General features: G+C 33.1%; 1 protein-coding gene across 3 annotated transcripts in view; it reads left to right on the top strand.

Annotated features, from left to right (window-relative positions):
- The window catches only part of LOC118197120 (glutamate receptor ionotropic, kainate glr-3-like), a 51,379-nt gene that overhangs the window by 15,211 nt on the left and 20,831 nt on the right, over positions 1–15,337 (top strand). For all 3 annotated transcript variants that reach the window (XM_085820739.1, XM_085820738.1, XM_085820737.1), the window contains exon 5: positions 2,448–2,606. In XM_085820739.1, coding sequence (XP_085676865.1) covers positions 2,448–2,606 — 159 coding nt within the window. The remainder of the gene's footprint in view (positions 1–2,447; positions 2,607–15,337) is intronic.

The following is a 15,337-nucleotide window of genomic DNA, read 5'->3' as shown; positions in this document are numbered from 1 at the left end:
TTATTTTTAAAAATTAGATGCATTTTAAAAAATACAGTATTTTAATACTGCAGTTAAAGTTGCAATTCTTTTTAAAAATTACAATTAAAATTTTAAATTTGTTGTATTTTAAACTCAGATTTCAAATTTTGTTCGAATTAAAATTTTTTCGATGCCAATTTTCTTCTTCTTATTATATATCTTAAAGGAAGAATTCTGGGTATCGGATTCAGATTCACAAGAATTTAGCCCAGCTAATTTTTACCCATCAGAGACTCATGGCTTTCACACAGGTACAAAAATGTTTATATTGCTCTTAGTAGGGAACTGCATACAAAATAAATAAATACCTATTTTATTTTAAATATTTATTTATTAAAAAATTCATTTTCTTTTATTTTACTTCCCATCCCATTTTCACATTTATCATTTTCTTGAAAACTCTATGCTGGACAAGTTGCATTTATTTTTATTATATATTGCAGTATTCTTTAATTTTCTCAAAAAATGCAATAAAGTGAAACTTTAATGTAAAAAATATGTACAATAAATATAAAAATAAAATCTGAAAGGTTTCATATTTTAAATTACGTCCAAAGGAGAGTTTTCTTAACATTTTGTGTGTTACCTCTATTTCTTGAATATCATGTTCTTCGCACTTAAACCATAAAATTCAGTTCAACAGCAATATCGCAAAATAATTTTAAACTGAGTAATTCTTTAGAATTTCCGATACAGAGTCTCACGCGCTGGAGATAAAATGTTTTTTCTGTACAACGTTGCCGTTGCTCGCTTTGAAATCCTTGAGTTTGATAGTCAAAAATTTGTTACAAATTTACAAAATATGAAATCAATACTAAAGCAAATTCCAAATTTCAAATTTGGACTTCCAAATGCCCATATTCGCAGTAGGATTACGTCATTCAAAATTTGATGGCTCTAGGTACCGTAGTTTTATCACACTGCGAGAAACATACATACATTTATGTCTTCACTATTTAATTTCTTCAAATATAATACAGGGCGATAATATTTGGTGGCAATAGTTTGATAAGTGAAACGGACATTTAGAGTAATTTGACGCAAAACGAAAACAATAGTCCCTCAGGGAGAAAGCCCCTTTGGAGTAAAAAGATATATTCAATGCAAAAAGATATGAGAAATAATCAACAGCAATCACCTAACATGAGCACTTGAAAACTGAAAAATACTGCGAGACTCACACTGCGAGAAACATACATACGTTTATGTCTTCACTATTTAATTTCTTCAAATATAATACAGAGCAATAATATTTGGTGGCAATAGTTTGATAAGTGAAACGGACATTCAGAGTAATTTGACGCAAAATCGCAAAACGAAAACAATAGTCCCTCAGGGAGAAAGCCCCTTTGGAGTAAAAAGATATATTCAATGCAAAAAGATATGAGAAATAATCAACAGCAATCACCTAACATGAGCACTTGAAAACTGAAAAAATTTTCCCTGAGCATTAAGCTTCAATCTTACGTCTTATTATAAGAAATTTAAAGAATAATCAACCGTAAATTTTATAAATTCGCAAAACTCTGGTTTCGAAGGTATTCAGGTGCAGAAGTGAAAATAACGAAAGATGAGTTTGAGCTAACGCGATATCCGTGAAAACAGTACACTCGAAAATTCGAAAAAGTTTCATTAAAAAACGATAGCATAGCTGCTGGCGCCATCTACTGATAAAATATGAAAAATACCTATGAAATTATTTATTTAAAAGCTAAGGCTAAATTCGGATTGGAATTCGGAGCATTAATTAGAACTGAAAGATTCTTTATGAACGTGAAACGCCTCTAGTAAATTTAGTTCGCTAAAGGAACATGTATTTTGAATAACGTTGGCTGAGGAATCTGAAAAATTGATTTTTTTTAATAAGCAATGTTGAGCAATAGAGGATCTGCTTGTTTCTTATTTCCTTACATTCCTTCATGTTCCTTAGCGAAGGTTTAAGGCTCTCTGGGTTACACCAACAAATATTAACCACTGGCAAGGAATACTGTGTATACCCCAGGATTTTATAGTCGGAAACTAATCTTTTAAATATGAAGCTGTGAATTTTAGTGCTAGGAATAATCTGTTATTCGGCACTTTACTTATAATTTAATTACCTCTTGTTATCAAAGTTGTAAATGAGAGGAATAAGACCCGATGCATCTGGTCTTATTATCAAGGTAAAACGGCTAATAACACATAATAATTACACTTTGCAGTATATTCTTTTGCTATACGCGACAATCAAAGAAAAAGTGCCGGTGAAAATTCTGATAACTATCACATTTATATACGGCTATGATCATGCACCTAAAATGATATTTAATATTCAAAAATAAGAGAAAATATTGTGAATGGTAATATTTTTTTAAAAATAGATTTACTATTTGGTAAGTATAAATAATGTATATATTATAATTTCTAGTTCTCTATTATCATTATAGGAAGTTGACTTGGCATTAGGTCCATTTTCACTGTCATTTAGCCGGTGGTCTTCATTTCCGATGTCGCTGCCCATGTACGTGGACAACGTGCAAATTTTAGCACCATCGTTTCAATGGGAACTAGAATTATTCAGTATGGTCAAGATATTCAACTCTAGTGTAAGCTATAGTAGAAAAAAAAACTTATCATTATCTTTTATGAATTGTTTTGGAGAAGAATTCAATTATATTACTAATTGGCCACATTAATGTTCGAGCTATGCTATATGTTTAGTTTGGTACAATTTTCTGTAGCCGAGGTATTTTTTTTAATTTAATAGGCACGAGGAAACTAGATAAAAAGTATAATGGGCGCAAAAGCAAAAAAATAGAATAAAAACAGAGCAATTAAAATGCAAAATGCTGTAATAGGAACTGACTCGAAGCACATATGTTCATGAGAGGTAAAGCCTAAGTTTTCTGAGTCACAATTAGGTTTCCGATTTTACAATTTACATACAAGTATTATTTAAAGAGTTTAGTGCAAGAAAAATAAAGAGACGTATAATGGTGCTCAGCTTCGCTGCGACACTGTAGATAGTAATAGATATAATTAAATAATAATATTATTTTCAACACTCGTTTATAAGCAAAACGAGTGATGAATATTCTTTGTGGAAATGCTGGTATGGCATTAACGAAAACAAGTTATCTACACCTGTGAATAGTTTATCATACATTTTGATCTAAAAATTCTGATTCTAATTTCAAGCTAAATAAATTTTGCTATTATTGAAGGTTTGCTCTTTGCATTATTATTAAGACTATTACTATCCTGCTATTTAACGTAACTAGGTATATTTCGTTGGATGCGGTAAGGTTAAATTAAATGCTGGAATTCAAAATATATCGCAATCACTAATGAAATGCTCAAATAGGCGGTATTCCCCTCCATATGAGCATCGTTATTCGAAGAGACGGATTTATTTAATCAAAAGTATATTAGCGCTTATTATGCATTTAAATTTACAACCAAACTATACATAACTTATTTTGCGCACAAACAAAATAAATCTGATATTTTGCACATTTACCCTGTAACTTTTTTATTTAACTTGTAGTCATTATAAAAAGAGAATGCGAAAAGCTCTCGCTATTGTAATTGATAAGATATTTAATTTTAAAATCCGAGAGTTTGGTTTATAAGAATTTATATAAGCTGAGAGAAATTAAAAGCCGAAATTAAAAATCGGTGATACCAATCATATCTTAAAATTTAAGCTTGTTTCCTGAAGGAAGTATGACCCCTCCCTTACAGAAAATATTTTTATTATTTCCGAAGTTTCAATCACGGATCTTCCTACTTATGCATTAAAAGATTTCAGTGACGAAGAAATTAAAGGAAGAGCTCAGAAGTGAAGTCAACAACGAAAAGGGGGATTTTTTTGTTTATGAAAGAATATGTTGAATAAATGAATGAGTGCAAATAAAAAATAAAAAGATTAGATTCGATAACAAAGAACTTATAAAATATGGACAAAGATATGGATAATATGATGCTTTCTATTTTCTGACTTTATGGATTTTACGAAAAATCTCTTAAATATAGGGTGTTTTATACTAAATGGGACAAAAATAAAGCATACTTGTGAACGTTGCAATTACTTCATTTTGATAAATCAAATTTACAATGGAACTATAGTTATCCAAGTTCTATGTGTGCCCCTTCGGTGACACGGCAAATATCTATGGAGTATTCCAGTTCCTGCCACGCTCGTGATAGAATAGCCTTTGTTAATGATTCGATCGCTTCTTATATCAGCTGTTTCTGTAGCTGTTAGTACTACTTTAACAAAAACCCACAGAAAAAAATCACAAGATATTAGATGTGGGGATCTCGGTGGCCAACGAAGCAATGTCATATCGTTTGACCCAGCAAGGCGAATTCAGCGTTGGGGGGTAGATTATCGTTCAAGTACTTTCGTATTTTCTATGCCAGTGTGGTGGAGCACTGTCTTGCTGCAGAATTAGGCATTGAATCATTTCCTCCATCTAAAGGAACAACAACTGTTGTAGAATATTTTGGTAAATGCACATGTTAATCGGTTTCTCCACGGAAGGAAAAAACACAACTGTTGAAAATGGCGCAGAAAACATTCACCTTTGGATAATTACGGTCATGTGTTCCATTAAACCATGTAGATATTCCGTGCCCTAAAATCGTAAATTATAGGAATTAACTACACTATGACAGAAACGTGAAAAGTGGCTTCCTCAATAAACACGTCTATTCGCAAAACTATCTACCTCCAGCTCATCTTGCAAATTCTCACATAAAACTTTTTGTCTGTTTGTTTGGTTTTTAATTTCTGCACTACCTGAATGGTGCATGGCCGGAATTATAGACGTCTCCGTAACACAGCCACACCGTTACATGAGGCACATAGAGTTCAGAACTCGCACGACGCATTAATTTTACGGGACTTCGTAATAATGTTTCATGATTTTTTTCAACCACTTCGGTTTTGGCTGTTGTTTGTCCTGGGCTGGTTTTCTCACATAAACCGTCCGTGTCCAGAAACGGGTTCACTCACCGTTTGATGTTGTCACGATGCGGTGGTTCTTTACCACTTTTCGTGAGAAAATATCTTTGAAGACCAATTAACGATGATGTTTCGGTGCATTCCAAAACACAGTACGCTTTCTCTTGCAAGGATGGCGCCATTTTGATTAACAGTGCGTCTAGTAGCGATTTCTTAACCAGAAGATTTTTCACTGTTACGAAACAAAATTTGTACAGTTTTAGTTTCAGAGCTAGTTTGTTTTGCCTTAACCTTTTAACTGTCATGCCCGAGATTATCTCGGGCACAGCACTGGTGTTCGAAAATGTCACGCCCAAGTATTTCTCGGGGTAATTTTTTTTTGAGTGCATCGTATTGTCATACCCGAATATATATCTGGAGATGTTTACTTCGGCTACATTTGGTTTTTCCAATAAAAAAATTTGACAATTTGTGTACCCAAAATCATCAAAATAACTTGACAGTTAAACGGTTAATGAATCAATTACAAAATTTGTACTATGCTATTCTTGTCCCATTCAATATCAAACACATATTTTATAAAAAGGACTCAATGTAAAACCTAAAACGGAATATGAAATAATTTGGAATAATTTTATATAGATCTGAAACTGAATATAAAATGACTTTATAAAAGTAAATATGTCGAAATGAAAACAAAAATTATAAATTTGTAAAATTAGAACATTATTGACCGCAGTACCTTAGTAGTATAAAAATGACAGTTCTGCATCAGGAGGAGCTGAGGGCGTGGTCAATGACGTCACACAGAGTGCGGGGCCAAAGGCATCGTCAGCACACTAGGAGGCGTGGTTTCGAGTGGAGTTGAGTTGTTGGTAGATTGCTGATTGAGTTGTAGACCTCCTGCTTTTCATTTAAAGTTAGTTTTTTAAAAATTGGCAACGGGAAATATTTTCTGCATCTTAATTTTGATGAAATGGCGATGCTGCCCTCTATTAATGAAAAAGTGAATGATATGTTTTAGAAATATATTTTTACGTCTGGTGTTAAAATTATTCAATGCGCGGCTCTGAAAACAATGTAAAAGAAACAAATATAAAAAAGACTTTCCTTTAATGAAACTACAAGATAATTTTTTTTATTACTCAATTTTATTCTGATGCTTTTATTCTTTCTAGTTTTTCCATGAAACTTTAACTTATTTCTCATGTTTTCTGTTCATAATAACATATTCATTTACTGTCATATTTTTTTTAATACTTAACGTTTCTAATTTGTAATATTTTATTTAATTTTCACATATTATTTTTTTAACACCTTTCATACCATTTCAGCATACCCTGATTTTTAACTTATATATTATATTTTACAAACGTTACCGCACATGCTGTTTATTTGTTACACTACTTAATTTTAGATGCAATTTCACACTTTTTTTTAACGTTATAATGTTCAATATATTCTGAATTTTAACTTCATTTACTTTTTTTAAACCATTCTAGTATTCTACACACACTTTAACTTAGTGGTTTGAAATTCTATTTAAAAAGAAACGTTTATTTTTCCTGATCTTGGTTCTTTTACTAAATTTTCTACGGAATTTCTAATTTCTTTCACATGTTCAACAATATCTTCCTTACATTACCGAATATTTTTTTTAAAAACTTAAGTCTATAACTGTTAATTGCTTTTCTTACGTTCATGATTTCCCTTCTGTGTTTATATTTCTTAATTTTAGTTTAACTTATTTATTATAATGTTTTTATTTCTGTCTCATCACTCGTAATTCCAACATTTTATGCCTTTTTATTCATTTTAACAATATGAATTGTTTTCATTTACTCCATATTCAAACATTTCCTTACAATTTTTAAAATACTTGTTTTATTCTCCGATCATAATAAATCGTCTACAGGTTTTACTCAGAAATTTCCATTCACAACTTTACAGTTTAATACCATTTATATGTAAATGTATTTCTTTCTCATATAGTATTACGATCTTCAAAGTGTCTAACATCATGTTCAGTTCTAAATCTCGATTACCTTTAAGTGTATTGATAATTTTCATTTCTAATTTTACAACCACATTCAGTGTTCCATCGACACATACCAAAATATTTCTTACATCTTCTGATATTTAGTCTATGTCATATTTCAGTACTTCAAATGAATTTACACTGCTCTCACTATTATTTTTTCATGTTTTAGAGACACTGACTATACTAATTTTACTACTTTTCCTACACTAATTGCATCTATGCCAGCACTCATGATAAACTAGCAATTGTTTTGCATCACATGCATAAAGAAATTCTTAAAACCAACTTTTTCAATATCGTACTCAAATTACTGTTTTCCAGATGGGAATTACCAGTATTCTTTGGTTTTACTCTGTTACATCTTTTTAAATTTTAACATCTTACTTTTAATTCTAACATACATCTTTTGAACAGTTTTTTTCTTTTAATGATAGCCTTACCTTATTTGTTCAAATTAATTCTTTAATTCACCTTCTTTACTACCTTTCAGTACCTTCATAATTCACTATGCAAACGCAATGTCTTTCATTGACATTCTGTTTAATAATACTACAAGTTTCCTTAATTGATAAAAAGCGAATTATTTCTCAGTTCAAAATAGAACTACTATATTTTCGCACAAACATTACCTTCATCCATTCAAGACGCCCCTTAACCTGTAACTGACGTAGCGATAGGAAAGGAGACTCTTATCATATGCTCTTTCGACATTTGAGGTTTTTAGAACTTCTTGGGCAAGTATATCAGTACCATCAGAAAATATACTTGACATTTTTATCCAGTTTAAAGGTAACATATTGTTATAAGAAGGGTTTTAGTTAAATTTATCAGAGAAATAAACACATTTTGTGCTAAATAGGCATAAACATTTAGATTCAGAATATTTCTTTTTAATCCGATGTAAGACTTGAATTTCATTCATGATACGGATTGTCTCTTGATTTTTTTGTTTACCTTACACTAATAGAAAATTTTTATTTTACAAGTTCAGCTTTTAACGAAATAGAAATAAAAACTACGATACACCTGGTGTTTTTAAGAAAAGGAACTTTGATATATTTCTGGAAATGTAAATGCTTTTAGAGTTTTCTTTCAATAACGTTGATTTTCATTACTTTACTAATTTCAATAATTCTCTTATTAGCTAATATGAATGAAAGATTGTCAAAAATGTGTCCCAGTATAACTTTTACGAACATACGTACCTTTACCAGCATACAGATATTACCGATTGAAATTAAGGAAGATACATATATTTTACTCCAATCTACATTAAATTAAAAAAATATATTTAAACTTTCATACAATCCAAAGAATAAACGAAAACTCAATAGATATTGTCATGTTTGTATATATGAGATAAAAGTTTTATGAATGGTATTTAAAGTAATGTTTAGAACTTCATAAAAGCGAACATTCACTATGTTAATACACATATCATCAGTTATTTACATAATTCAATGTAATATTAATCATTACATGTACTATATACATATATATTTAAAGTTTAATTGTCTTACAATTGAATAATTAACTATTGAGAGAAAGAGGTTCATATCTTACACTATTTAATTCACATGGAACAAATTTTTCCATCAACCACATTGAACCGCGTTTATTAAATTCGCCAAAGCTCTTTTATTTCTGCATTTTCACACTCACGACACATTTTAAATGTAACTATTGATTACCATTTCAAACACCGATATCATAACTCAGTGTAAAACTACATCATAATTCATTTTTTCCCTACTAACTACAATTTTATATATTCAAGAAGTACATCTAAGACATGATCATTTTCTATGTTCTAGTAAATCGATTCAATTGCGAACATACTATTAAGACTTGCGATTTTAGAAGACTTGCATGTATTAACGATGTCAACGTTTCTTCATTTTTATAAGATTCACATCAAATCATGTCGCATTCGAATGTGGTGTAAGAGATCACTTTTTCTTTTAAACACTTGTTGTTAAAAAATTTTATCAACTTTGTACTATTAAAATTTTTTGATCATTAAATAGATAAGTGAAAGTTCACTTACCTTCTAAATAGGGCTGCCCTGAACTGCCTTCTTTCCTTCTTGTCGGTATCCGTCTCTATGATGAACTTCGAACACAGCTATAAACTTTTTAAGAAATTTTAATTCGTATGAAAGATATCTACAATATATTTACAAGTTATAATGATTACAAGCATAATTTATACGGAGACGGTCTATCGTTATACATCTGTTAGACGCGTCAGCCGTTCAACTGACTACTTTTTTTCTCTTTCGCCAGAGGGCGTTCGTGGAAGTAAAGTTCTAGTAAGCAAACGCGACACTCCCACCTTGAGGTCCAGTATCAACAGAGGATGAACCTCAACTGACCTGTAGTTCAAGTCTTTTGAGTTTTCGTCATACGTCGAGTTCTGTACCTCACTAGCATATCCGACTCAGGTGTAAAGTTGAGTTCAAGAGGTATGAGGTTCTTAGTAGGTTTTATAATCTCCCCTTGTGCAGTTTTCCGTTTCACTAATCTAATGTGTCCGTCGTGGGATGGAAAAATTTCCACGATTCTAGCTAAGGGCCAGTTTATCCTTTTTTCGTTGTTGGACACAATTACAAGATCACCAACTTTCACAGAAGATGGTTCGCGGATGAATTTTGAGCTTTGTTTTAGTTGCCCTAAATATTCTGATCGAAATCTTTTTCGTAAATCTTTTCTCAATCTGGCTCTGTAGAGGTATCTTTTATTGATGGATTTAGAATCCAAAAGATCTAATTCAGGAACTCCAGTCTCTGGAATTTCTGTTAGAAACATTGCTGGGGTGAGAGCTCTTAAATCCTTTACGTCTTCTGACAAATACGTGAGAGGACGGTTGTTCATAATGCTCTCGCAATCACAAATGATTGTCAACAATTCTTCGTAGTTCAGAGAAGAGTTTTCTAGTACCTTTCGAAGAATTCTCTTTAGTACTCTAATTAATCTTTCCCACCACCCTCCCCACCATGGCGAGGAAGGGGGTATAAATTTCCATTCAATTTTCTTAACTGTTGCATTTTCTAAGATAGAATTCCAATCTATGGTCTTAAACAAATTATTTGATCCAACAAAATTGGTTCCATTGTCGGAGTATACAGTGACAGGTCTACCCCTTCGAGCGATGAATCGCCTGAATGCGTGCAGGAAACTTTCGGTTGATAGAGATGAGACTAGCTCTAAGTGAACTGCTCTATATATTGCGCAAGTAAAAATGACGATCCACGTTTTTTGGCCTCCTTTTAAAATTAAGGGACCCGTCAGATCAACACCAATAATCTCAAAAATTAAAGCATCTCTTATTCTGTCTTCAGGTAGAGGCGCTTGAGGAATCTTATATGAATCAGAGTGGAACCTTCGACATCGTACACAGTTTTGGATAACCTTGCGTACGGTCTTCCTACTCTTTATGATCCAATATTTTTCACGCAAAGCGCACATAACGAATTGTACTCCAGCGTGACTTAGCGTTTCATGTTCAGATTTGATCAGTTTTAATACTAATGGATGTTCTGAGGGAAGTAAAACTGGGTAACGAAAGTCAGCATCATCGTCTCTCTGAAAGATACGTGTCTTCACTTTTATAAGGCCATTGGAGTCCATGGTAGGTTCTAAAGCACGTATTCTTTTATCTTTCAATCCTTCGAAAGATTCTCGTTGGATGAGTCGGAAAACCACTGTTTCAGCTCCTTTTAATTCCTCGACTGAAATTCTCCCATGAGTTCTTTCAGATGGTGTTGTTGTAGCATTTTTAATGAATCTAAAGATCCAAGATACGACCTTTATGATCTTTTCGAATTTTGAAATATTGTCAAAAAGGTTAAATTTATCTGTATTCGTGTTATTGCTGGCTGAAACCACAGTTCGTTTTCTCTCTCCATTTACTATATCGAAGTCAGGATGTTCTCCATCTGCAATAGGCCACTCTTCTGGAGGTCGATAAATCCAATCTGGTCCTTTCCACCATTCGGATTTCCTCAATTCTTTTGCAGAGCAACCGCGTGATGGCAAATCCGAAGGATTAAACTTTCCGGGAATGTGATGCCAGTGATCTGGGTTACTCAATTTTCGAATCTCATTTACTCGATTGGCTACATAAGTGGACCAATTTTCTTTCTGTTTTATCCAAAAGAGAGCATTTGTGGAATCCGTCCAGTAAAATACTGGAACCTCTTTTAGTTTCAAGTCTTCTCTTATTGTATGAGAGAGCCTGGCTCCAATAGTGCAAGCGAGTATCTCTAGTCGAGGTATGGTGAGTGCTTTTAGGGGAGCAACTCTTGCTTTATATTGTATCAATTGACAAGTGACTCCACTCTCACCGCTGTGTCTAAGAAAAATGCAGGTCGCATACGCGTCCTTGCTTGCGTCCGAAAATACATGCAGAGTGGTACTTTCGTCTATTTTGGGAAGCAATCTAGGAATTTTGATGTCTTTCAAATATTTTAACTGAGATGACCATGTGAAAAATTTCCTTGCTAGATCATTCGGCAGATTAGTATCCCAGTTAATTTTCTGTTTCCAGCACTCTTGCAGAATCAGTTTAGGCATGAGAGTAACTGGACTAGTAAACCCAATTGGGTCAAAGATTTTACTCAATTCGGAAAGAACAGATCTTTTGCTCGATACAGGGTTTTCTTCATGTTTTACGTGACAAGACAAAGTATCGTCAAACAAGTCCCATTTCAATCCCAATACTGACACAACATCTTCATAATCTTTATCAGAAAGGTTTAGAATTGAAGTTTCATTTTTAAGTCTATTATGTTTCCAACCTCTTAGGTCAAATTTTGCAGTAGCCATTATTTTTCTAGATCCTTTGATAAATGAGTTTAATTCTTCAATTGATTCCACGCTCGCTACGCAGTTATCCACATACATGGCTTTCTTTAGCTTTGAAGCTATTTCCTGATGACGTTTTGGTACATTTTCCAAATGGTAGTTAATTGTGGCAGCGAGTAAAAAGGGGCTGGCGTTTACGCCGAATACAACCCTTCGGTGCCGATATATAGTCAGTTTTTCAGGCTGTCCTTTCTCCCACCATAGGAACCGGAGAAAATCTCGATCCGCTGGGTTCACACCTATCTGAAGAAATACTCTTTTTATATCCGAAATTACTCCATACTTCCCCTCTCGAAATTTTATCAAAATTTTGGGGATCAATTCAAGATAATTAGGACCCTTTTCCAGGCAGTCGTTCAGAGATACCGAATTTTTCTCCTTTGCAGATGCGTCGAACACTGGTCGAATTTTGGTAGTCGAGTTTTCCCGAAACACTGCTCTATGTGGCAGATAATGCCCTTTGATCTTTTCTGCTTCCGAAATATCGATAGGTTCAATTATTCCCTCTTCTACCCAATCCTTTAAAGCAGTTTCGTAGGTTTCTAAGGAATTCTTAGTCTGAAGGGTTTTCACGCAAGACTTCAGACGCTTTTCTGCAAGGATTCTATTATCTGGCAACTCAGGATGAATTTGAAGCCATGGAAGTGACACCTGATATCTTCCAGCGTCATCTCTTTCTAAAGTACGGATAAAATAATTTTCTGTAGCCTTTTCTATTTCTTGTTTTGTTTGCGAAAGAGCTGGTTCAGTTATTCCGATAGAATCAAGAGACCACAAGTCACAGATTTTTCTGTCACTAATGTGTAGTGATAAAAGAACTTCATTAAAATTCTTTCCCTTTACCTTTGTTCTCCCTAATATTGTCCAACCAAGGTGTGTATTCATCGCTACTAAACTCTCCGTTACGTGTTTTATTTCCCCTGTAAAGAGTTTTCCGGCATAATCTGCTCCTACAAGCATGTGTATTTCGTTAGGATGTTTTTCAAATAAACAAGAATTCTCATTAGTTACATCACTGGGAAAAATTTTGTAACCTCTTAGTTTCTTTATGCAGTCCCTATCCTCCAATTTTGGAATATGTGAGCATATGGTTTTTTGGCTCAAAACCTCCATTTCGCATGTGAATCCTGTTTCTGGATTATTTAACTTAATCAGATACTTGTTGTGATTTTCCCTTTTTTCTATCCCTCCAAAAAGCCCATGAGTCACACTTTCCTGACCTAAAGATTTTAGTTTTAATTTCTCTGCAAGAAATGTGCTGATATATGATCTGCTACTTCCGGTATCCAGAATTATTCGTATAAAATTGCTTTCACCATCTCCGTCAACATTGACAATTAAAGTTTGCAAGATTACACTTTCATAGGATGAATTATTCGTTAAGGCCTTATTTTCAATTTGTTCTTCCTTAATTTCTCCGTTTTCGTTTTTAAAACACATTATAGTGGCATGTCGTTGTTTACATAATTCACACCTTATTCTAGAAGTGCAATTAAAACTAAGATGCCGTGGATGTAAACAGCGATAACATATTAATTTTGCTTTGCATTTCTCCCTTTTTTTCTCAGTAGACCATAAAGATGCTTGTTTACACGTTATAGACTCGTGATCAGAAGAGTCGCAGAAAAAACATGGTGTTTGTCCCCCCCCCGCAAACTTGCGTTCGTCAACTCCGAAGCTGTGTGTTTCGCAATAGGTCTGGTTTCACTCAGTTTGTTATACTTTTGCGGCGCCGCCTTTGGCTGGACCGTCTGGAATGTACGTTCCCGCGCAACTAATTGCTCAGAAAGAAATTCCACTAGGTGACTCAAATCGTAATTTGATTTCCGAACTGTTTTATTATACTCCAAAACCAAATCTGGGGGCAATGTTTTAAGCAAAATAGGTGTTAATAAAGCTCCATATGTTTCTGAGGTCATATTTAATGATTCAAGACATCGAATATGTTTCTGTATATAACTGAATAACTTACGGAAATTTTGAATGTCATTAGAATCCTTTAGAGGTCTTATTTTCAGTAATTTATCTATATGGGCGTTGATCAGTACATCTTTATTTCCAAATCTTTCTGTGAGGAGTTTAACTGAAGTTTCGTAATTTTCTTCGGTTAAATCGAAACCGTCAATGGTGTTATAAGCAGTACCTCCCAAAAAGGATTTTAAATAATTAAATTTGCTTATAGCGACAAGCGTTTTATTTTGGTGTATGGCTGATGAAAAAGTGTTCCAAAATGTCAGCCATTCGCAGCTCTCGCCATAAAACTTCGGAATCGTAAGTTTAGGAAGCTTCACATTATGACTTTCGATTTTAACGTTTTCTATAATACTTTCACTTAACTGTTCAGTGCTTCGTAACACATTAAATTTTTGTTGTTCTATATTAATTTCTTTCAATTTTTTGTTAGCTTTGTATTTAAATGTAGTTATTCTTTCACGATATTCGTCAACACCGTTTAATTCCTGGTCAAGATAATTTATGTCCATTAATTTTTCTATATCGGCATCTATTTGTTTCAACTCGTTCGATTTTTCATTTAAGAGTTCTAAGGAAATTTCTAGTTCCTCTGCATTCACTTCTGTTTTTGGTAATTCAGTTTCGATTCGGCCAATTAATTTTGTAACGGCAGCCCTTATGTGGCCGCGTTTCCTTTTCAATGTATCGATGAATTCCGTCATTGTTTAATATTCAATAATTCAACAAGTATCAGCAATTCACTAATTATTTATGCTTATATATTATCTATATAACTGATATCAATTTAGAGAGATTCAATAGTTAGGAAAACCGCAGTTACTGGCAGTCCCTGTTCGGGCGCCATGTTAAAAATTTTTATCAACTTTGTACTATTAAAATTTTTTGATCATTAAATAGATAAGTGAAAGTTCACTTACCTTCTAAATAGGGCTGCCCTGAACTGCCTTCTTTCCTTCTTGTCGGTATCCGTCTCTATGATGAACTTCGGACACAGCTATAAACTTTTTAAGAAATTTTAATTCGTATGAAAGATATCTACAAAATATTTACAAGTTATAATGATTACAAGCATAATTTATACGGAGACGATCTATCGTTATACATCTGTTAGACGCGTCAGCCGTTCAACTGACTACTTTTTTTCTCTTTCGCCAGAGGGCGTTCGTGGAAGTAAAGTTCTAGTAAGCAAACGCGACACTTGTAAACAATGGATGCAATTTATAAGAAGAGAAGTATCATGCTGTTTCAAAACATCATCATCAGCATATTTCTGTTTCTTTTGACACCGGCAACATTTAAAAAAAAAAGTTTCCTGAGATATTCTTCAAATTCTGTTTTACTTGAAAAAATGTCCGAACATTCAATACGATGTAAAGATTCATATTGTTTTAAATTCTTATGCTCACTAAATATTTTTTATCACGATTTACTCTTAAAAGTAACTTTATAAGTTTTCATATCCTTTTTACATGAAAAGAACTTGTGATT

The sequence above is a fragment of the Stegodyphus dumicola genome, chromosome 7 (assembly GCF_044657685.1).
Source record: "Stegodyphus dumicola isolate Sdum_Otavi_A_Nest chromosome 7, ASM4465768v1".
Classification (NCBI taxonomy): Eukaryota; Metazoa; Arthropoda; class Arachnida; order Araneae; family Eresidae; genus Stegodyphus; species Stegodyphus dumicola.
Note: the sequence above shows the minus strand (reverse complement) of the source record. Positions and strands in the feature narration are given on the sequence as shown.